General features: G+C 46.5%; 1 protein-coding gene across 2 annotated transcripts in view; it reads left to right on the top strand.

Moving 5' to 3' along the window:
• The window catches only part of ZBTB16 (zinc finger and BTB domain containing 16), a 183,359-nt gene that overhangs the window by 150,326 nt on the left and 8,577 nt on the right, over window positions 1-24,456 (top strand). For both annotated transcript variants that reach the window (XM_053366265.1, XM_053366266.1), the window contains exon 5: window positions 19,522-19,692. In XM_053366265.1, coding sequence (XP_053222240.1) covers window positions 19,522-19,692 — 171 coding nt within the window. The remainder of the gene's footprint in view (window positions 1-19,521; window positions 19,693-24,456) is intronic.

The following is a 24,456-nucleotide window of genomic DNA, read 5'->3' as shown; positions in this document are numbered from 1 at the left end:
GCTCTCCCCAGTTCTGCTCCACAGAGACTGGTATTTAGAGGTGTGCTGCCTCCATCAGTGGAGATCATAAGAAGCCAATAACTGTAGCTCTTTTCACAAGGTCATTGACCACATGTAGATTAAATATATGGGGGGAGGGTAGCAGGACGACACCTGCTGGCCACGCCCTTGATGCCACGCCCCCTGCTATCTTGCCACCATGTTGAGCTCCTTGTCTGAAGTTACTGGGAGATGGGGACAGGACATTCCACAATGGGAATGCACTCTCCCATTTAGTCGGTGCAAAGAGGCAATATTGTGAAAAAGATTTAGCGTAACTCATTCTACAGAGCTTACGTCAAGCTAAAATGTGAAGGGAGGAGGATAAGAACCACAATGAACTCTCCTCAGAGGAAAGTAGGTGAGGGTTAAAAACCACTTATAAATGATAGCAAATAAATTTGAGAAAATGCCACATTTTGCAGGGATCCCCTCATGCTTAGGCAAGATGAAATCTTTGTGTGAAAGGGAGCCCCTTTGGCTTTCAGGATCCTGGCCTCAGACGCCAGGGAAAGATGCCCAACTGTCGATTAAGAGGGGCCCCCAGCAAGGAGTGATGCTAAGTTGCCCTTTAGACAAAATCTGCCTCCCATGCAGCCACAGTGGGCTCCTTCACATTTTATGTGCTATCTGGGAAAGGAGGAAGCCTCAAATGCGGAGGAATCAGATGTTTAAGCCTCATAATCTCCAACTGCTATTGTTAATTTGGTGGAGCATTTTCCATGTTAATTTGTTCTGCATTGTGCTATTAAGAGCCAACCGCCCTCTGCCTGCTGCTCTGCCACCTTCCCTCCCCCTTCCCCAAACCCTCCCGTGCTCTGCATTAGGAACCGAAAACACAGCCACCAGGAAGGCCTGGAACAGCACTGGTGTTGTGAGGAAGATGGCTCTAGCAGATTCTGGGAGCTGCTAAAAACAGGGGAAAAAACAAAACGGGAAAGATGTGCTGGGGAGGGTTGCTCTTAAAGTCTCAGCAAGTGATAGGGAACATTCCATGTATGCAAGCCAAAGGTGGAAACATTCTAGCGGAGGAAAGACCTATTCCTTTGTAAAGACAAAAATATTCCTCTATACCAGTGGTTCTCAACCTGTGGCTCCCCAGATGTTGTTGAACTACAACTCCCATCACCCCTAGCTAGCAAGGCCAGAGCTCAGGGATGATGGGAGTTGTAGTCCAACAACATCTGGGGACCCACAGGTTGAGAACCGCTGCTCTATACCAATGTTCTTCATAAAAAGAGGTTGCTGGATCAAGCCAGTGGCCCATCTAGACCAAACATCCTAGTCTCACAGATGCCTGTGGAAACTGGCAAGCCCCAGCCTGATGATCTGGTGTGATGGGCATTTAATTAACCACATATGGGCCCCCCAAAATTGAAGGACATTGCTAGGAGTGGCCAAGGAGGCACCGCTCCAGAGGTTGCACTACAACTCCTGTCATGCCCTGATCATTGGCCATGCTGCTCTGCAGGACCTGCTAGGAGGTGAAACTCAACAATTTCTGGAGGGGCACCATATTAGCTAAATCTGCTCTACACTATCATAGTAAATCGACTAGAGGACACCTAATTTCTGCCATTTCATGGAAGACTGGAAAGCAAGTTTGGAACCCAGCAAAGAATATTCAACAGGTTGCTGTGAGCAGAAGTTCTTTCCAAGAAGTTGTGAGAACAGTGCTTACTTTCCTGATATCACAGTATGGCTGCACCCTAGGTCTCCTATTCATTCTTAAGTGTCGGAATCTAAAAGTGCAAGTTGTTCTGTAAAGAGAATGGATTTTCCTGAGCAGCTGGTGTCTATAACTGTCATGAGAGGAGTTCTGTCCTTGTGATTCCAACAGGAACGGCTCGATGTTTTTAAGCATTCTGGGCTGCCTGTTCAGGAATGCAGTAGCCGCATAGGGCAAGATGCTTGACACTTGTGTTGGACTGTAAAGGATCCAGGGGAAAGATGCCATCAGTATGTTGTGAGTGGTGCATTCCCCCCTCCCTTTCATTCTGGGCACTCCAGCATCAACAGCTGTGTTGCTTCATTTCTTTATTGGCTTGTCTCCTTTTCTGAAAGCCCATCATAGATGGTGCATGGAACAGAGGGGTGGCAAGGAAGGTAAACCCACACAGCCATTTTGATATGGCAGGGAAACCTCACTACCATTCAACCTTTCTTCCTTCATGTAGGCTGGCCTACCATGTATCACAATGGCAGCATTTTATTTCCCAGTTTAGCTCTTTCCTGAGGAGGAGGCATTGCAGACAGGGCCATCTTTACCCGGGGTTGCAAGGGGTGCATGGCACCTGGGTACCAATTTCCGGGGGGTGCCAGGTGCCCACCTCTGAAGCCGCCTAAGCTCTTAACTCTCAATTGGTGGGAGCAAAAAGCAATGGAGCAAAAGTGCCCACCCCTTCTGTCGCTCTGTTACTCCGTTGCGTCAAATATTCCCGACAAGTCAGGAAACAAAGCAGTTCTTTCTGCTGCATTGTTGTCACAGGTGGGCAATTCCCCCCCCCCAGGAAGTTCAACAAATTTGAGTTTGCCCCACCTAAAAAAAGGGCTTCCCCCTCCCCAAAAATCTCAAAAAAAGTTTATTTGGGGGCAGCTAAACTAAATTTGGGGGCACTGGGCGGATCTTTGCACCTCGGCGCATAGGCTAAAGACAGCCCTGATTGCAGAATGCATTGGAGGTGTGTCATAGACATTTTCAAGATCAGTAGCCATGCCAAAAAATTGTCACCTGAGGGGCTGCTACATTATTGCCACATCAAAGCAGCTGCATGCATTACGGAAGTGTCTTGATAGGTTGGAGCAGAGTGTCATTAAAGACAAATAGTTACTTAAGTGTAACAGGCAATTAATGTTCTGTAACTTCAAGGGCTGCTCTTCTACGAGAGGCAGGTTGGAGGGGAGGGAGTGCAGGGCTTCACTTTAGGTGGAAGAACGTACCCCGAACCTTTGAGCTACGTGACCTGGTGGGTGTTATCAGGGTTGCCCCCCACCCACCATAGCCAAGAGGGCTAGTTCTTCTGTAAAAGATAATCATAGGAGATCCGTAGAGTGGTGGCATGACATCAACAGTTATTTTACAAAATAATGTCAGAAGAAGACAGCTGGCCAACTTGAGAAACCAGCTGTGGAGAGAGACACTGCCAATCACTGTAGACAAAAGTTGAGCTAGGTGAACCAATGGTCTCACTTGCTATAACACAGATTTCTGTGTCACCAGATCCTTTTTACTGCAGACTCCATGGATTGAACCGGAGACCTTTTACACGGAAAACAGGTGCTCTGCCACTCAGCTATGGCTGTGCATGCAGAAGGTCTGAGGTTCAAACCCAAGTGGCATCTCTAGGTCAGGCTGGAAGAATCCCCTGCCTGAAATTCTGGAGACCTGCTCTGCCAGTCAGTGCAGACATTAATGAGCCGGTTGGGCCCACAGTCTGACTTGGCATAAGTCAGCTTCCTAAAGGTAACAATGAATAAGTGTGGGCAAAATTGATGTACTGCTAAGATTTATTTCAGTTGAAGATGCACATGGAGGGATTAAGTCAACACGGAACCCCTAAAGAAGCTGTTGAACTCTTGTTGTACCTGACCCATTAGACATGCTGACTTAGCCTGATGGAAGTTGGAGTCCAGGAATACCTGGAGGGCACCATGCTGACTATACCTGGATTGAGCCCAAAGGCTTCATAGCAGAGGTGGGCTTTGCAAGAAGAGAGGAAGGCGAGGTAGGGAACCTTGGCTCTGTGGGTCAGGATCCTAGCCTTGCGAGCTGCAATGTAGGTGTTCTGGGAGGGAATACCAAGGTTTGTTTGTTTGTTTTATTCGATTTACATACTGCCCTTCATCATCAGATCTCAGGGCGGTTCACAGAAATAATAATAATAATAATAATAATAATAATAATAATAATAATAATAATAATAATAATAATAATAAAATACCCCACCCATCTGGGCAGCTTCCAACAAAATATTAAAATACAATAGTCTGTCAAACATTAAAAGCTTCCCTAAACAGGGCTGCCTTCAGATGTCTTCTAAAAGTCTGGTAGTTCTTTCTCTCTTTGACATCTGGTGGGAGGGTGTTCCACAGGGCGGATGCCACTACCAAGAAGGCCCTCTGCCTGGTTCCCTGTAACGGCTTCTCGCAACAAGGGAACCACCAGAAGGCCCTCAGCAATGGACCTCAGTATCTTGGCAGAACAATGCATAAGAGCAAGTAAATAAGTAAAACAAAACAGCAAAACAACAACAACTCCCTTCCCACAGGCAAGTTTAAAAGGCTGTAGAATATTAATCAGCCCAAGGGCTGGTTGAAGAGCAACGTTTTTGTTTGGCGCCTAAAAATTTGTAATGAGGGCGCCAAGCGAGCCTCCCTGGAGAGAGCATTCCACAGAAGGGGAGCCACTACAGAGAAGGCCCATTCTTGTGTTGTCACCCTCTGGACCTCACATGGAAGTGGCACATGAAGAAGGACCTCAGATGATGAATGCAGAGTCCAGGGTGGTTTATATGGTTAGGAGGTATCAAAGGAGAATCGGCAGACTTTTCTGTATCTTGTAATGACTTCACATCCTGGTGCAGGGGGAAAACTTTTGGTGCCCAAGTGAGTAACCCTCCAGCCTTCGTTTCTTGTGAATGCAGCCCTGGCTAGGAGCTGATTACCACAAAACTACCCCAAGTTCCATTTCCACAAGCACAATCCCCCACAAATACACATATGCAGTCTGTGTGCATGTGTTCTTCCTTGCTTGCTTTTTTTTCTTTCTGTGTGTGCGTGTGTGTAAGAAGACTTGAAGTCAAATGTCTCAAAGTCAGATCCCTTTTTAGTATGAATTTGCTGTATCTCATTCCGAGCACTAATTCCAATTTAATTGCGAGGTGGCCCGAAGCCTCTTCAATAGGAGTAACAAATGGTTTGATTTTGTAAACTTCATCAGACTGCATTTTAAATGCGACACAGTAGCCCGCCTCGAATGCCAATGAAGCACTGAAGTAGCTCTCTGTTTACTAATTATCCGTTTTTACTTCAAGCCACGCTGGCTGGCTTGTCTGATTAAATCGGATTTGTGGGATACAGAGCAGCTAGCAGAGTTTTCTCTATAGTAAACGAGATTGGAACTATGGCGCGGCTGGCTGCACACTGTAAATTATATTTCCTTTTAAAGGGGACGTGTCTCTTTTATGCCTTTGGCCTGCCTTCTGCATATTAAACATGACGGCACGGCGGCATACGCGGCTGGCTTAACTTTTAATGGGATGTGTGTCCCCAGACATATTTATTCACACACACACACACACACATGCACACACGCCTCTAAGGCAAGAAAGGACCTTTCTGGTCTCCACAAAGCTGGGGTGCATTTAACCAATTAGACCTCAACTTTTTGAAAAGAAAGGTGGAGTGAGTAGACACTTGACTTAAAAAAATATATATACTTGTTTCTACGTGGCTGTCTGCATCTCGGACTTGGAAGTAGGCTGGATAGAGGAGGGCATTTGAAACCTCCCACTTTTTCATCTTCTAAAAGTCCAGTGGCTAACCAAGGAAAGAGATTTCTTCTTTGGGATTCTAAAGGAAGGGAATGACAGTCGGTGTTCTCATACCTCCCAAGTATTGTTTGAAATACTTTTCTGCCACCAGCTTTCTTTCAAGTGAGCATCAGTGTGGTAAAAACTGTTTTCCAAATCACCTGTTATTTAAAGCACTCGTGCACGGATTGATCGTGGGTTGCTGTGGACCTTCCCCCCCCCCTTTCCCACACAGCAAAAACCTCTCACTCTCCCTAGTAACCACTTTAACGTCACATTCAAAAAATTTAATTTTGGTAGCAGACTGTTGCTTTTTGTGTGTGTGCTGTGGACCCCGTCATTGTTCACATGTGCCATATTAAATGGTTTGCTCCTGCTGACTTTGAGAAAAAGATCGATGTTCGGTATGCATTTTCCTCTCATAGGTGCATTCACACACCTAACCCCTCTTCCCCCCCCCCCCGCCTGCATCTCACACACCCCTCTCCACCCGACACACAGAAAAAGCAAGAAAGATGAGAAAAGGTGGCTATTGAGTGAAATGTTATAAGGCTGTCCTAAAAGCTCTCCCTGTTGTTAAGACTTTAATTCCGCAAGCTTGACCTGTCCTGCCTGCCCCCCTTTCTTCATATCTATCTTTGTGCCTGGAGCTTTTTATATTTTAATTTGCTTTTGAATGTCCTACAAAATTAATGGTATACTTCTCCCTCTTTCTCTTTTGGCCATTGTGTGGCGTACAGTAAAGGCGAGGCCCCTTGGTGTTCTCTGATAGCGGCGTTACCGTGGAAATGAATGGCCGCTACACTTTTCCCTTCTCCCATTTTAATTGTTGACAGTAAAAAGCGTTTAAATGCTGCTTAATTTGTAATCATCTTCTGGAGGGGGGAAAGGGAGGGAAAACCATTAAAACGTCAACGAAATGAATAAGTCCCTCTCTCTCTCTCTCTCTCTCTCTCTCTCTCTCTCTCTCTCCATCTCTTGTCTGTGGTTTTTCTCATTCCCCCTTTCTCTCATTCCCCCCCCCACACTGTTGGCTTAGGTGGCTGTTTGCTTATTGAGGGGGGCAATTTTCTCGCCCTCCCCATCTCTTTCACTGCCACAGCATTCAAATATCAAAACGTATCTTTGGAACAATGCTAATTTGTTTTGGGTTTCGAATAGAATCTCTCTTTTCCCAGTTTCAACATGTGGTGAGGAGAAGGCAAGGAAAGAAAGACATGTTTTTTGGCCCTGCCTTCTGCATATTGAACATGATAGCATGGAAACATAGGACTTAACTTTTTAATGGGATATGTGTCACCTAGACATATTTATTCCGCCCTGCACACACACCTCTCTAGGGCAAAAGAGGATGTTTCTGATTTCCACAAAGAGGTAGGGTTTTTTTAAAAAGAAATAAATGGGTTGAGCTAACTAGATCTGAAGCACATAGGATATAATACAGACAAAATGGCGCCCTCTTCCTTGGGAGTTTGGGCCTCCATTCTAGTTGCTGTGCTCCACACACCTCTGGAAATGCAACTGGTAAAAGTGAATGGCGTGGGTTATAGCTTTGTTCTCCTTTTAAAGGCTCACAAACCTCCTCGCCTCTACTTTTTATACCTCATGCCTTCACATGTCGGCCTCAATATTGTTGTGTGAAGAGTCTCAACACAGAGCTAGAAGGGTGCATTTAAGTGAAATGGACTGTATTTCCAATTATTAAACCAGAATTGGGATTCTTGATGGACATGTCTTGTTTTCACTTGTGTGTTTTTTTTGCTCCTGGAGTGCCCAGTTCGGTGCAGCACCAGGGGGAAAAAATCAGATGAAAGTTTCTCGCAGATGCCCTTCTCGATCCAATCTAAAGTAGGTGCATTAAGATATACCTGAATGAGTTAAGAATTGCTACACCCATTTGTTCTGCCCCTGAAATACCACAGAAAAAGTTCCATTATATTTTTTTAAAAAAATGTTTTTCCAAATATTTGAATTTACTTTAGAAAACAACAACCCAGAACCCAATTCACAATATCCTCTTGACCTGTCCCTCCTATGTTCTGTACTACATTGGCCTACTTTCCATCTAGTTGCCAATCTAGTCCCAACCCCAGTCCAGGGGGACAGGATGTTCTCCTTCCATTAATGCCCCCCAGGAGCAGATCCTACAGACATTCCTAATGATTCTTTCCTTATTCTCAAACTACCCTTATAACTAGGAAAGCTCTCTCAGGGTTGGGCTTGCACCTTCCTTCCTGGAGCTTACGCCTTCTGCTTCTTGCCTTGCCCTGGCCTTAGCCTGGGAAACGATGCTCCTCTTCTTGTTTAAATACCTCCAGGTTGTCGTGGGAATAGGTGTCCCCTCTCTGCCACGTGGCAGATCCAACGCCGGCCTCAAAGGACAATGCCGCAAAGGGCGCCGTGCCAGCAGTTGGCAAGACCGCGAGAGTCTAGACAAACAGCCTTGGCGGTTGCCATGAATTGGGTCAAGCCCCCATGTCACCTCCGCACGGCTTTGGCTTACGAAAAGCTTTTTATTTCTTGGAGTGATGCCAGCCAGCCCCTTCGGTCTTTCTCTCGGCTGAACATCTGCCAAAGTTGGGCAAGGGGAGCCAGGAGAAGCAGTTCAGAAAACGATGTAGCCCTTTGTCCTTTTCAGAATGCTCGGTCTTCTGGAAAACCCACCTCCTTTGGGTCTCTGAGCTTCTCTCCTTCCCAGGTTCCACGAGACCTAGGAACCCATTGCATAACAGATTGCAGAGTCTATTGTACAACCAAGTTACCAGCAACCTACTTGGGCCTTCTCTTGCCCAGCTCAGTTGGTTAGAGTGTGGTGCTGATAATGCCAAGGTTGCAGGTTTGATCCCCATATGAGACAGCTGCATATTCCTGCATTGCAGGAGTTTGGACTAGATGGTCCTGATGGTCTCTCCTAACCCTACACTTCTATGATTCTATGAACAATATTCTGCTGGCTCAGAACATTTCATCAGCAGAAGAAGTATTCAGCTAAGTGACTTTAATGTACAGCTGTGTTGGATGCAGCCTATAGAATATGAAAACCCACTTCATCTTATCAGTTCTTAAAGAGCTGCAGGGAAATGAGAGGGCTTTATCCTTTATCCTAACCAACCCAGCAATGGTTTGGCAGAAAAACAATAGCCCTCCTGATGAAAACTGCAAACAGGTCCCAAGCGCCACCTGCCCTTGCCATGCGCAGTAAGAGATAGGGACCTTCAGGCAAATGACTGGTCTTCCACTCAAATGCTACGGAGAAAGCTCTTTAATTATAGTGTAGTAGTCTTTTCAGCTTGCCATTTTTCTACACTAAAAAGTCCCAAATGCTGTATTCTTTCCTCATGGGAGATTTGCTCCACCCTCTTAATCATTTTGGTTGTGCAGTTCTGCAACTTTTCCAGCTCCAGAATATCCTTTTTGAGGTGTGGTGACCAAACCTGAACACAGTATTTCAAGAGTAGTCACACCATAAATTATGATATTGCCTTCTTGGAGCTCTTTCCAATCTCCTTTTCTTCTTAATACCCTAAATAATTTGATATGATCAGCAAACTTGGCTGCCTCTGCTCACTTCTAATGAACAAGTTAGAAAGCACCAGTCCCAATACTGCAATTTCTGCATCCCTCCATGGGGAAAACTGTACACTTATTCCTGTTCTCCAGTTCCTGTTCCATAATATGTTACAGATCTGTAAGGAGACCAGTCCTGTTATTCCAGGACTGCTAAGCTTCCTTAGAAGTCTTTGGTGAAGTGTTTTGTGTTTGAAAGGTTAAGTACACAAGTGTAAACTGGGTCACCTCTATCTGCATACTTGTTGACACTCTCAATTTTTTTTTCATGAGACAGCACTTACCCTTGCAGAAGCCATGCTGATTCTTCTTCAGCAAGACTTGTTCTTCTATATGCTTTGTCATTCTGTCTTTAGCTATGCTTTCTTCCACTTTTCCCAGAACAGGCTTTAAGCTAACCAGCCTGTTATTTTATAGCCTCCCATCTCTGAATCCCTAAAAAAGAAGAAGAGAGATGTTGTAGTGGCCACTTCCTAGTTCTTAGGTATGGAGGCTGATCCTTTTAGGTATAAGTTACATATTTTTGCCCATTTCTTTTAGAACTCTTGGGTCTGGATCTGGTGATTTCTTCATTTGGAATTTGTCAATAAGGCCTGGAACTGGAAGAAGCAATACATTATAACTAGTCACCACTTAACTGGGGAATTGTACCATCTTTGTTCCCATCCAATGTCCCTGATGCAGATCTGAAGAAGAGTTGCTTATTATACGACACATGAATACAGTGGTACTTTGGTTCTCAAACGCCTTGATACTCAAACAACTTGGAACCCAAACACTGAAAACCTGGGAGGAAGTGTTCCAGTTTGCGAACTCTTTTCGGAAGCCGAACGTGCTCCGTTTTGAGTGCCACACTTCCGTTTTGAGTGTTACGCTGAGGTCTGTCTGTTTTTGCTATTTATTTTGCATTTCTGTTTTTGCGGCTTTTTGTTTTGTTTTTGTGACTGTGTGGAAGCCAGTTCAGCTACTGATTGATTGATTGTGTGACTGCAGTACATTGTTTATTGCTTTCATTTTATGGATCAATGGTCTCGTTAGATAGTAAAATTCATGTTAAATTGCTGTTTTAGGGGTTATTTTTTAAAGTCTGAAACGGATTAATCCGTTATGCATTACTTTCTATGGGAAAGCGCACCTTGGTTTTGGAACGCTTTGGTTTTGGAACGGACTGCTGGAGCGGATTAAGTTTGAGAACCAAGGGGTAGCCAATGGGGTGCCCTCCATATGTTTTTTTGATCGACAGTGCCCATTGTTCCTGACCGTTAGCCATGCTGCCGGGGGCTGATGGGAGTTGGAGTCCAGCAACAAAGGGAGGGCACCAGTTTGTGTCAAGCACTGCAAGGACCTCAAACCAAGAACCTTGTAGGCCAGGCCCTGGGTCCACTAGGACGTCTGGGCAGAGGAGAGAGAGGACAGGGAGTCCATGGACACCAGGACTTTCTCTCCATGCCCCAAAATCTCCCTGGAAATCAGATGATGTGACAACTGCCACCATCTTGGCTGTGCTCTCCCCAAGAGTAGGTAACTCACTGCTGGAGAAGTAAGTGTGGGTCCAGCCCCACGGTAGTGGACAAATGCCACGAAGTGACTCATGTTTTTCCCTGTTTGGCGTGTCTCTCCCTTTGGCATGAAAAACAAAATTCTAGTCCTTTCTGGTGGGCTGCTTTGTCGTCATCACTGTTTGCATGTGGCAACTGCTCACTAACACTCTTGGCTGTTGAAACAGGTCCAGGTTGCGTGGTTCTCTCTCTCCCCCCCCCTTCAAATCGGGGGCCAATTAGTTTCACAAATGAGGACCCCGCGGTGCCACCGTAGATTTGTTCCAGGCCTGCGCATTGGCCTGCCGCCTTTGTCCTGCCTTCCACTCCCGCTGGCGACCTTTATTCACGGCCTCAGCGGGTGCTACTTACGGGAGACTTCTGCGGCCAGGCGTCCTGCCGGCTCAGGGCCTCCACACCACAGCTGGCTGAGGTGCGCAGGGCCTCAGACCCACTGACCTTTGCCCCGATCCTGCTGTCATTTTGAAAGTTACAGACCAGAGGGCTGCATACCTCGTGGGATTTACTCCTTTGTGGGTGCGAGGACTTTTGTTCCAGGGGAGGAGGGTGGATTTGGGAAGGCTGTGGAGAGCTTGCCATTGGCTGTGTGTGGTTTTGTTTCTGCCTTTACCCAGGACTGGGAAGCAGATAAGAGCGGGATACTGCCGGGCTCCGCCGTGTCTCTTAATGTGTGTTTTTAATTCTCTGCCTCATTAGTTCTTCCCAAAGTGTCATCTTTGCCTGCCGTCCTGGTAGGGTCCACCAGCTTCAAAATCATTCCGCTTTCCCTCTGCTCAGGTACTTGCATCTTTAGAAATGAACAGCCACCTCATGAGATGTGTTTTCATGGAGAAGGTCTGGTACAGCAGACCAGTCATACCTGAGGCTGTGGGGAAAGAGGACGGCAAGCAGAGAATCAAAATCGTTTAGCGACCAATCCTGCCATGTGTTAGTATTCGGCTTGCTGTCGGAAGTCTGTGTTCTGGAACTTTGTTTTCCTCCACCCCACCTTGAAAGGATTGACAAAATTAGTAAATCCATTCGTGTTACTTTTGCTGTACAAGTACCAATAAATCCCTCCAGCACCAGGAAGTGGAGGGGGATTCGGGGGGGGGAAGTACCCGGTTTAATGAGCAAGCAAGCTGACAAATTTGTTTACTGTAGGTGCTGTGTAATGAAATGTGCTTGTGTGTCTGCTCCTCACAAAGCCACCCTGAGGCTTTCTGGAGCCCGTGGTGGGATATAAATTGAAAGGGGAAGAAAAGAATAAGTTCAGATGGCAGCAAAGTGGCAAGATTTTATCTTCACCTCTGGAAAGATCACAGTCATGGAACTTGGGCATAATCCTTTGCCTTAAAAAATAAATGTGTGTAGATATTTGACCTGTTCCATTCACAATCCACGAATACACCTTATCTAGCCCCTACCCACCCACCCCCAAAAAAGCACAGAGAAGAAAATAATTTGCAGTGGCATTTTGGGGAGACCTATCTAAGGCGATATGAGACTCTGCAAGCTTTTTGAGGTTTGCAGGACTTTTCGATAGGAAGGAACCATGTATCCTTGTACTGAACCTTCCTTGCCTGTCCTTAGGGGCCAACACTAGCCATGTGCAATAGCTGCCAATAAAGACTCTTCTCAGCCTGCTTTTGTTCGAGGCTTTTTGGGGCGGTTGTCGAAGTATGGAAAAGCATCTGCCGTACATCAGCTGTGAAGTGTGTGCGCATAGCGATACACACTGTATCGACAACACAAGGCGGAAAATAGCTGGAATGCAGTCCAGAGTGGTGCCACTGGCAAGGGAGGGGGGCACTTCCAAAAGAGGAATGGAGGAGAAAGTGTTTGTTCCAAATCGGGGTGTGGGGAGAGAGAGAGATAAAGAGAATGTCGGGAGTGGGGGAGTTGAACTGTACATTCTGCTGTCAGCCCAGCTTCTTTTGCATCCTCTTAAGATGCAGACAGAAACCTGTCTCCCACGGAGCCGGCGTGCTGCAGGGTTTTGTGTAGAAGAGGGGGCAGGCACATCCTTGAATGAAAAAGGAGGTTTTACCCGATGCATCGAGGGTCGCTGGGGCACAAGGAAGCAGCTTGCATTCATGAGAGTTTTCTCCATCCCCACCCCATGAACAGAGTTATTTGAGAAGGATTGGTTCGGTGGTGAGTTTCGGCTGGGAGTGGGGAGATGTCACCACAGGACTGGTTCCAGGTTTGAAGGGTCCTGGGGAAAGTGCCCTCTATGGGTGCCCTACCATTGCTACCACATTTATAGCCCACCTTTTCTCCATGAAGGTGCCATACATGGTTCCTACCTTCTCTAGTTTATCTTCAGAATAACCCTGTACCTTCCCTTCCCTTCCATCTACCTAGCTTTGCTTTCCCCCTTTTTGTATCAGTATGTTTGATGCTGTCTGTATTTTGTCTTTGTTTTAAAAATGAATGAAGTTTCTTTTTTAAAAAAGAAGAGGTTGGTTAGGTTGTAAGATAGCGACTGGTCACCCAGTGAGCTTTAAGGCTGAGAGTCTAAATCCTGGTCTCCTAGCTCCTAGTCCAACTTTCTAACCATCACCTACACTGGTGGGTCCCGGTCTCCTAATTTTAAGCTTACCTAAATGCAGTGACTACCATTCTGATTTTCTCCCAGTGCCCTGAAATCCTCGGCCAAGCCGTGCTCTGCGACACCATGGGATATTTAAGATCCCAGTTCCTAGCCACCCAACATTAGCTGTTGTGGCTCTCTGGTGAGGGCTGACTGCTGTCCAACTGGACTAGTAGGCAGAAGGCAGGGAAGGCAACCATAGGTAGAGCCAACAAATTCTAGACCAGGCATCCCCAGACTCGGCCCTCCAGATGTTTTGGGATTACAATTCCCATCATCCCTGACCATTGGTCCTGTTAGCTAGGGATGATGGGAGTTGTAGTCCCAAAACATCTGGAGGGCTGAGTTTGGGGGTGCCTGTTCTAGACTCTTTACCTCCCTTCTCCTGGAAAGGCTGTCAGGAGAACCCTGATGGCTATGCTCTACTTCCACTGCCAGAGGCAGTATGCTTATGAATACAGGGCATTCTTAAGAGCATTTATTTCACCCTCTCCTCACACTCCATTTGATTTCCCATCAGTAATGGCAGCATGCAGCCCAATCTGGCATTAGGGCTATTGGCCTGATCTAGCAGGCTCTTCTCATGTTGCTGAGTTCTGCAACGACCAAATTGAGACTGAGGAGGAAGCTGACAGCCAGGGCCATCCCCGTGACAGGTTGTAAGAAGGCAAGCAGGTGGGGATTTGGCTTGGGGAAGACTGAGTTTGGTGGGTCAATGCCCACTCACCTCAATGGATGATGCTCCACTGTCTTCGGGCATTAGCAAGAGATCAGGTTACTTCTCTATGCCACAGGAAACTCCCCCGTGATTAGGAACAAACACCAGGAGCTGCCTTATACCAAGTCCATCTTTCTTAACCCGAGGTACAGTGGTACCTCGGGTTAAGAAATTAATTTGTTCTGGAGGTCTGTTCTTAACCTGAAGCACCACTTTGGCGAATGGGGCCTCCTGCTGCCGCCGCGCCGCCGCTGCACGATTCCTGTTCTCACCCTGAAGCAAAGTTCTTATCTCGAGGTAGTATTTCTGGGTTAGCGGAGCCTGTAACCTGAAGCGTATGTAGCCTGAAGCATATGTAACCTGAGGTACCACTGTACTGTCAACTCTGACTGGCAGCTGTCAGAGATTGGAGGTGGCAGGACCTGAACCTGGGATCTTCCACACGAACAAAATGTTCATGTTCATGAGCTGCAGCCCTTCCCATAGCATTCCCACATATCACTCTGCCTTTAAAAGCAAAAGAGCAAGGTAAGTCAGATCAGTTGGCAACCCAGAAATTGGTATAGGTACCTATTTAAGAAGTGCAGAGTCTCTGAGTTCTGAGAATGTTTGCAACCTTTCTGTGTTCTTCCGCGTGCCCTGGAGAGGTAGGGAAAATGCTGCAAAAGTCCACATCAAGAGCAGTGAGGTTCCTTTTGGGTTTATTGACTTCATAGTACCTCTCCAGCTTCCTCCCCAGCACTGACACATTTCTTGTTCTGCAAATTGTTACCCAAAAAAGCCTGTTTCTATTTAGAGGTCCCTCTCCCTGATTAAGTCGGCACTTACGATGCAGGGTAATGAGAGCCTTTCGCTCGGAAGGTGAAAGCACCTGGAATCGTCTCCAGCTGTGCTGCTCTCTTGCTCTGCTCCCTTGGTTCCCCTTAATGGTCTAAGCACGTGTGGAAGCATACACAGGTGGAAACAGATTTTGCAGTGACTTCAGCACAGGCTTCCTCAACCTCAGCCCTCCAGATGTTTTGAGACTACAATTCCCAGCATCCCTGACCACTGGTCCTGCTAGCTAAGGATCATGGGAGTTGTAGGCCAAAAACATCTGGAGGGCCGAGGTTGAGGAAGCCTGCTCCAGCAAGTGCCTGAGCATCTCTTTCTCTGAGGGGTGCATGGGTGGATGTCAGAGAGAAGAGGGATCCTTTTTATGAGACAAAAGGAAGTATTTCATTTTTTTGGACTTGCAGGTGCAAGATGTGGAAACGGCCACTAGGTTAGATGGCTTCCTGAGAGAATTGGGCAAAGGCACAGAGGACGAGAAGTCTGTCTGTGGCTGCTGGTTGTGAAGAGTAAATGAAACTATCTGCCAGTGAACCCCAAAAACCACAGTGGGAGAGAACAATTTGTTTGGGGTTTTTTATTATTACATTTCTATCCTGCCTTTCCTCCAAGAAGCTCCAAGAAGGTGGCATAATATGCATAGAATCATAGAACTGTAGAATTGGAAGATACCCTGAGGGTCATCTAGCCCAACCCCCCCCCCCCCCCCGCAATGCAAAAATCTCAGCAAAAGCATCCATGACAGATGGCCATCCAACCTCTGCTGAAAAACCTCCAAGGAAGGAGAGCTCTTACTGTCAGAAAGTTCTTCCTGATGTTTAGTCAGAGTCTCCTTTCTTTTAACTTGAAGCCATTGGGTTGAGTCCTACCCTCCAGAACAGCAGAAAGCAAGCTTGCTCCATTTCCCATGTGACAGCCCCTTAAAAAAGTTTATTTGGCTATGTCCGAAATAAGAGGAAGAGCAAGTGAGTGGTAGGGGTTCTCCCCCTCCTGATTCCCCCCCCCCATGCTAGCAATAACCCTATGAGGTAGGTTAGGTTGAGGTTAGGTGTGGGGAATTGAACCCTGACCTCCCAGATTCAAGTTCAGTGTTCTTCACCTTTGGGTCCACAGGTGCTGTTGTAGCACAACTCCCATCATCTCTAGCCTGCTTAGCCAATGCTCAGGGATTGTTCTAGGAGATCTTTATATTTTGTCCATGTTTTATATCATGATTTCCTAATGACATGGTTCATAAATCCCCTGTGTACTTTCCCTTTTTCATAAGCTAAATACGCATGCCAACCATAACGATTGTTGAATCCTTCTAGATCTAACAAATCACTATCTTTTAATACAATTCACTCTTTTAGCCAATTTAAACAGACAGCATCGTAATATAAATTTTGGCCTGACCTACCAGGTTCTAGTTCAGCGTTCTTCAGCTTTGGGTCCACAGGTGCTGTTGTAGTACAACTCCCATCATCTCTAGCCTATTTGATAATGCTCAGGAATGGCTCTCTCTTGCCATCATGCCCTTTTTCTGGGCTTCCCAGAAGCATCTAGGGAGCTGCTGTGGAATGCAGAACTAAATGGACCTTTGATCTGATGCAGTAGGACTCATTCTATGTTCTAAGAGGCCTTAGGTGCAAGATTCTGCAATTGATAGAAACAGGGACTGTGTTGGGAGATGAAAATGGGCACATATAATTTCCATAAGATTCTGCTGTTACTCTAACGTGAAGCTTGTTTCCTTTGAGTGAGCACCCCCCCACCCCCCACCCCAAAGAAAAAAATTGCTTCTAGAAATTGCCTCTTTCTTCTCACCTGGACTAAATGTGGCAATAGAGTCACAGTTCTGGCATGCGGATGCTGTCCTGTAGCAATCCCCACCCGACATTCAGCCCGATTTGGCTGTTGCAATAGAAACAATTGGCATCTCTCCCTATTCCTTGCAAACGTATTCCTGGAGGGTTCATTTCTGGCACGTAAATGAAGTGTGAATTGCTTCTCGTTTCTTTTCTTTCTTTTTTCCTTTAAAGGCAGTGCAGATCCAGTGCTTACCTTGCAATAGTGTGGTGTCGCTAATGAATCGCTAATACAATTTTCAAGATAATTTTATTTCCACCCTCCCCGCGTTCTAATGGGCCTCCAAAAAAAGCCAGCATTTCCTCGCTTTAATCTTCCCTGGGTAATGCAATTTGCACTGACTCATACATTTCAGTACAATCAACTATGCATAAACAAAAGCAAATTGTTTAATAGCACAAAGGTCATTGGGTATTTGTTATTGACGATGTGTAAATATTGGAATGTGGTCGCGGGGCAGATTTACTGCCTCTATGGATACAGGCCATTGAACACCTTTACGTCTCTTGTTCATAGGCTTGTAAGCTCTTTGGCTGACATTTCTCCAGTGAATTTCAAGCAGTGCAAGGGATGAAAGAGGGAATATTATTTCCCCACCTATTTCTTCTGATTGAATATGCGTAGGGGTTGAGTGGGCCATCAGCATGGAAGGTGTCAGTAATCAGGAAGCACGCCTCCTGTTCAGATTTCACAAAGATGTATTTCAGGTTAGAAATCCAGACACACCTGGGCAGTCAACAAGCCTACAGAATGAGGTAGAGAATCTCTGGCCTGCTGCACTCTCCCCATTTGTCTGAGCCATGCCCACCTGCCAATCACCTGACATCACACATGACATCAGGACTGGGATGAGCCAAAGGGAGCTTCTGCAGTGCCACCAATCAGCTGGTTATCAGTGCTCCAGGAGCCCTTCATGCAGTGCTTCTGAAGTCCCAGTGATCACCAGGCTTTTAAAGCACCAGCTATCAGCTGATTGGATAGACTTCAAAACACAGCAGGTGGCTCTTTGCAAACCACATGCAAAAAGCCCTGTGTGGTGCTTTGAAGTCGTGACAATCAGCTGTTTGCTGGGGCTTCCAGAGCCCTAAACATCTGAAACTCTCCCTAAACCAAAGGCCAGCTCTGCCTCTAATGGGCAAAACTAAGGAAGACAATATCCTTAGCTGCTTCCTGCAAAGTTGTGGCATTCCACCTCCTGAGGAGCTACTCCAAAAGTTGGTGTTTGAGGAAACATGGGAAGCTTGGCTTAAGTCAAGTCAAATGTTTGGTCCCTCCAGCTCAGTGTCTTCTACAGCAGCTCTCTGCAGTTTTGGACAGGAGCCTTTCTAGTTATATCGGAAGATGCTGGGAACTGAACTTGGAACATGCCCTCTGCCATTGAGCTAAGGTCCCCAAAGGTAGGGCCGGCTCAAGACATTTTGTCACCTGAGGCAAACGATAAATGGGGTGCCAGGAGTGAAGATTGGCATAAGAAACAAGGGTGGGGAGAGAGAGATTGACCTTGGGATCACCTGCCTCTGCCGCCTGAGGCAATCAACTTACCTGAACTCTTGAGTGGGCCAGCCCTGCCCGAAGGCCAGAACTGGCCAGGAATATGGGTTGGGTTTCTGAAGAAAGGAAGGAGAACTTTGGGGTCAGAGGCTGGTAGGTTTCCCTCTGCTGTTTTGGAAGTAAGCCATGCCCCATACCCCAAACTGCTCCTCCTTCCTGTGTTGTTAACCTTTCTGCAAGTCTTCAGCTTCCATGTATTTCCAGATTGCTGTTACATTGTAAAAATCTTACTGTTGTCGTTAACTAGTCATCAGATGAAAAGAGAGCCAGGGGCTCTTCTCTGCTTTCCTCTCCACTTTCCTGAAAAGAGGCATCTTTAAAGTGATAGTTAATATTTTTAATTTTACTTCTTCAAAATTACCTCCTTCTTGCAGATGGATATTCTGGAAGCACATTAGGAAAAAAAGCATTCTCTTCCCAATTTCAGCTGATGAAATTTAAAAGCCACCATGTGCACATCATAACACTTCTACTTTTTTTTTAATTTGCCCTTTATTTTATTTTATTTTATTTTAATTTCCTTCCTAACTAGTGCAATCAGGTTTCATTAGTGGAGGCGTACGTTTTTCTAATATGCTTTTCTGATTACTCCTTTTGATAGTTATATCAAAAGTCACTTGTGTTGGTGCATACGATGTAAGGTGTCCCTCTGCTTCTGCAGCCATCTTGCCATTGGCAAACCTTTGTTTGCACCACTCTCCACAAAACCAAACTGAAGTTCCAGTCTGAATGTTGCACTCTGAATAAGCTGTCACAAATTAAGCTTATCTGAATATTTGTTTGTTTCTACATAGGCATGGAAACAGCCAATATGCTGGGTACATCAAGATTTCTGGGGGTCAGCAGAAAAGGCACTGAATTTGGCTTTGGGATAACCTGCTTTATTTTATTTATTTTTAAAGCCAGTGAAATGACTGAATAACATTTTCAGTGTTTAGAGGGCGAGACTTCGGCACTTTGCATAATTCCTGGCTTCTCTCCATGATGACAAAAACAGAATGAATGGTTCAGCTAGTAGAATTTTGAACTGTATTTCTTTGCATGCTTTTAAATACAGCCATTTCTTTAAAGCCTCAGCTGCTGCTTCCTCTGCCCTCCTGTCTGGGGTTGGCCGTTTCCAGCACATTTTCGTTTACCTTGACACCCATGAGGTCTAGAAACTTGTGATGCAGTTTAAGACGAGATTCTACTCACAGTTCCACCCAGCCTTGTGTGCTGTGCTGCTGGTGTCTAGACCACTCGCTCAGGCATGGTACAAAAGGGAAACAGCTGATGAGAACTCCTCTCCTTCTCTCCCTCCAGGCTCGGACATGGCCGTCTTCTGCCTGCTCTGCGGGAAACGATTCCAGACACAGACCGCCCTGCAGCAGCACATGGAGGTGCATGCCGGAGTGCGCAGCTACATTTGCAGCGAGTGCAACCGCACCTTCCCCAGCCACACAGCCCTCAAGAGGCACCTGCGCTCCCACACAGGTAAGCAGACCACAAAAAGGTTGGAGGTTAAATTTGGACTGGCTTGCGGGAACTGCGACAAACTCCCTCAGTGAAGATGGGAATGAGGCAACATCACTGAGAATGGGGAGGTGTATATCCTTCATTCCTCCTTCCCTGTAACAAACTGTGAATCCAAGGATCCTCTCTGAGTGGCAGGGGATTCATTATGGATCTGCAACAAGGACTCCTGGTGTTGGGGGTCCCAGGGCAACTACAGTGGTACCTCTGGTTAAGAACTTAATTCGTCCGTTCTTAACCTGAAACTGTTCTTAACCTGATGTACCACTTTAGCTAATGGGGCCTCCTGCTGCTGCCGCGCTCCCAGAGCACGATTTCTGTTCTCATCCTGAAGCAAAGTTCTTAACCCGAGGTACTATTTATGAGTTAGCGGAGTCTGTAACCTGAAGCATCTGTAACCTGAAGCATCTGTAACCTGAGGGACCACTGTAATTCCCAGTTCTGGGCATAAGGTAAAGTTGAGGCATTTTCAAAACAAAACTCTACTTTATTTAGCAAGCACTCAAAGAGGGATTATGCTTGACATTTTCACTAGTAAAGGCACAGTCCTTAGGACCCGCCATAAACACTGTTGGAGGTTTAAATGAGAACTTTACTTAGGATTCCCTGCAACATAACTATTTCTGTGAAATCCATTGCTCCCTACAAAGGCTATCCACTTTATGCTGCCCATAAAACAATTACTGTTTGGAGATGCTGCTTCTGGGCACCTGCATGATGCTTTTGAGTTTGCAAAGCACCTGCTGCCACTTCCAAGCCAGCAGATCGTATGTGGGGAAGGAGAAAGAGGTTGACAGTGCCAGTCAATATGTGGAACCTCCTTTTGTGGATGCCAGGGAAGCCCATGCCAGCTTCTTCCCTTTCAGGAAAGGGGCACTCCAAAACATCTGCCTCCATCACTGCCACCTCCCTGTCCTACCAGCCTGAGTAATGGGGTAGGGGGGGAATGACTTCAATTTGGCTTGCATTTAAAGGTGAACCTACCTTTCCAATAGGGATGTGGGTGGCGCTGTGGGTTAAACCACAGAGCCTAGGGCTTGCCGATCGGAAGGTCAGCGGTTCGAATCCCCGTGACGGGGTGAGCTCCCATTGCTTGGTCCCTCCTCCTGCCAACCTAGCAGTTCAAAAGCATGTCAAAGTGCAAGTAGATAAATAGGTACCCCTCTGGCGGGAAGGTAAATGGCGTTTCCGTGTGCTGCTCTGGTTCGCCAGAAGTGGCTTAGTCATGCTGGCCACATGACCCGGAAGCTGTACGCTGGCTCCCTCGGCCAGTAAAGCAAGATGTGCGCTGCAACCCCAGAGTCGTCCATGACTGGACGTCCATGGGCAGGGGTCCCTCTACCTTTACTACCTTTCCAAAACAAGACACGAACCGAAATGCAGCCACACGTTGAAATTTGCACTTTTCTGAATTTTGCAATGCACTTCTTCAGCTTGGTAATCTGCACAAAATGCTTATACTGGCATAAAAGCAAATGTATCTGGGGAAGCAGGATAACAAAATGCATTATATTGCTTTGCAAGCCTGTGTACATTGCAAAATTGCATACCGAACAACAATGTACTGTGGTACCTCGGGTTAAGAACTTAATTCATTCTAGAGGTCTGTTCTTAACCTGAAACTGTTCCTAACCTGAGGTACCACTGTAGCTAATGGGGCCTCCCACTGCCGCCACGCAATTTCTGTTCTCATGCTGAAGCAAAGTTCTTAACCCGAGGTACTATTTCTGAGTCTGTAACCTGAAGCGTCTGTAACCCGTGGTACCACTAAATGTTGGTGAAGAGTTTTCATTTTTTTATTATAAAAAATGGAAACTGATGTGGAAATGTGAAGAAATGAACTGAAGATGGGGAAAATGAAATGCTGACAGGTTTGTTGGCCCTGAGGTGAGCAGGCAGGCCTGGTCAAAACTCAGAGGTCAGGGTGATCAGGCCCTACTTGAAGCCTGGTTCCCCCCATCCTAGTTGTCAGGAACAGAACAGGAGGGGTCATCATTGTGTGAGGTCCCCTATTCAGTTTCTCACCATATCCCTAGTGTGAGGTATTCTTTATTTCCAAGAGGCCTCTGTCCACCATACAGAGAAAGGACCATTTCCTCTCTCAAGCCAAGGATAACTTTTGGATACTCCCTTCCCAGCCTCTTCTCAAAGTTGTAATTTGGGGTGAGGAACCTGTGACCCTTCGGATTGTGCAGGACTCCAGCTTCCATCAACATGGCCGACAGACCAGAGACAATGAAAGTTGGGAGCCCAGCAACATCTGGTTTCCCCCCTCCCTGAGGCAGTTGATAACTGCTGTACGTCTGCCTCTGGAAATTCGGTTTGTGGGCCAGAAGATGAGAGGTGGGGCTGAGACGTGATCTGTCATATGACCTTAATAAGTGGGCAAGTGATCACAATTCAACTGCTTAAGGTGCTGGATACAGCTCACTAGGCCAACCCCCCCTCCCATTCTTAATGGGATTACAACAACCTGTGCTGCATGCGATTGGGATTTAAATTGCATCAGGAAGTGCTTTTGGAAAGCTGCCTTCGATTGGAGGAGGGCTAATGCTATTAATCCACTGACGTGTGGGCTTTCCCTGCTCCGTTCCTTTAAGTGCCAAATCCCGGGGAAGGATGAAACTTCTGGCTCTGGGAAACAATTCCAGATGCAGCTGAATGTAGAGCAATGCTTTAGATATCACCCCTTTTAGAAAATGTCTCTCCTTTCCTCAAGCTGCACATTTCTCCTTGTAGTGGCTGGGACTTTGATGTGGGGCTTTAGTCAGGATGGAGCGATGGCCACTAAAACCTTTTGGAAGGAAAAGGCAAATTCATGAAGGAGCAGCAATGCTCTTGGCCAGGATAGCTGAATAGAACCTCTTTGTTCAGGGGGAGTCTACCTGTGAGTGCACCGTGGCACCTCATGTGAACTCTGTCATTTCACCACCCAACACCATCCAGTGTTGGCACAAAGTCCCATGCTCTCCTCATATGCTCATGTAGAACCTGCATTCTCAGCCTCTGGGCTGTCGATTTTATTCTCCTGTGAGACGTACAGTTGCACAACGTTAAGATTGCCTCTCCGGCTCTTTCCGAGAGCTTAGCTGATGCTCACGTCACTCGCAGGCTTTCTGCTCTGCCTCATTAATATTCCATCCTCCCCGTCCCCATTTGCTTCCAGGGCTGCGTGTTTAGCATCAGCAGCTGCGTTCAGTACACAGGGCCAACCGAGCTGCTGGCATTGACGGATCCCTGATTTACTTGGCCGGCTGTATAATAAGACCCTTTGCTGCGCCAGCGAGGCGGCCTACAAGCCTCCGGATTGGCCACTCAGCCGGCTCACGAATGCAGCAGGTAACAATGGAGAGGCCGGGTCACAGGTGCAGCCAAGCGGCCAGAGGGGGCTCTAATTAGTCCCATTTGTCCTGGACTTAATGTCAACCTCATTAAGAGGCCTTGCAAAGTTAATCAACGTGCCATAAATGGGATTTTTCTTGCTGTTATCGTTGCTGTCTGGCAGCTGGTGTGTGTGTGTGTGTGTGTACAGTACCCCAAATGCAGCTCCAGTTTCCTCCCTCTATATGGCTCCTAAAGCAGGTGTCATTGGTGTGAGCACTTCAAGTGTGCAGATTTAAGCTCATTTAGCATGTGATTGGCTTTATAATTGAATTTGCTCATACAGGCTCCGGAATTTCAATGCTCTGCTTAGAACAGTTGAGCCTAAGTTGGAGAGAGAGATGGAGAGAGAACTCTCTCTCTTTCTTTTTAACTTGATAATAATAATAATAATCTCAGAAATTCTCCATAGAATACTGGGAATTGGAAGACGTGACTGCCATCTGATTGCCATCGAAGCTTGCACGTTGCATCTTCTGAAAAAAAACACAATAATAATTTGACACAGAGAAGTGTCATCACTCTGACTTTGAGGAGGCTGTTTGCTTGCATGTGGGAATCAGAAAGCATGGATATCAGTAGCATGAGAATCAGAAAGGGCAGCACTGAATGGGAATCCAGGTTCTTTGCCATGGCAGGAGTTTGATAGCACTCTTTCTGTTGTGAAGCATTTAATAGGGTTGTATCCTAATAAGCTCTACTTAGAAAAGACCCACTTAAATCATTATACCTAAGTTAGCCATGCCCATTATTTTCTGTGGGTCTCCTCTGAGTAACACAAGCATTTAATACAGCCCATAGTGTTTGTGGGGCCTCAGGCTACCCACCACCACCATGAGGTTGGTTTATATGGTTCAGGGGCTGAAGCTGAGGACTAGTGGCTTGCCCAAAGCAGTCAGGTTCACATTATGCCACACTAGGCTCCAACACAGTTCTAAGGATCATTACCTTTCTTGCTTGGAGCACTTGGAAACCCAGCACTGATACAGGACTTGTCTCCTCCCCAGTTTGGAGATGGAGAGGGCAACACTGGGGCTAACCTTAACTTCATCCTGGGTGTTCCAGGTAAAGCACAGGGCTAGGGACAAAAGCAAATTATTGTTTGGCACCTGCCAAGGCTGCCCACAATTTTGTCTCCTAGGGTAGATGAAAGAGGGACCGTGGGCTCAGTGCTAGAGCATGTGACTTTGCATACAGAAGGTCCCAGGTTCAGTCCCTAGCGTCTCCAGCTAATTCTGGGAGAGATTTCTGGCCTGAGACCCCAGAGAGCTGCTGCCAGTCAGTGTAAACAATATTGAGTTAGATGGGCCCATTGGTCCAATTCAGTATGAGGCAGCTTCTTCT

The sequence above is a fragment of the Podarcis raffonei genome, chromosome 15 (genome assembly GCF_027172205.1).
Source record: "Podarcis raffonei isolate rPodRaf1 chromosome 15, rPodRaf1.pri, whole genome shotgun sequence".
NCBI lineage: Eukaryota > Metazoa > Chordata > Lepidosauria > Squamata > Lacertidae > Podarcis > Podarcis raffonei.
Note: the sequence above shows the minus strand (reverse complement) of the source record. Positions and strands in the feature narration are given on the sequence as shown.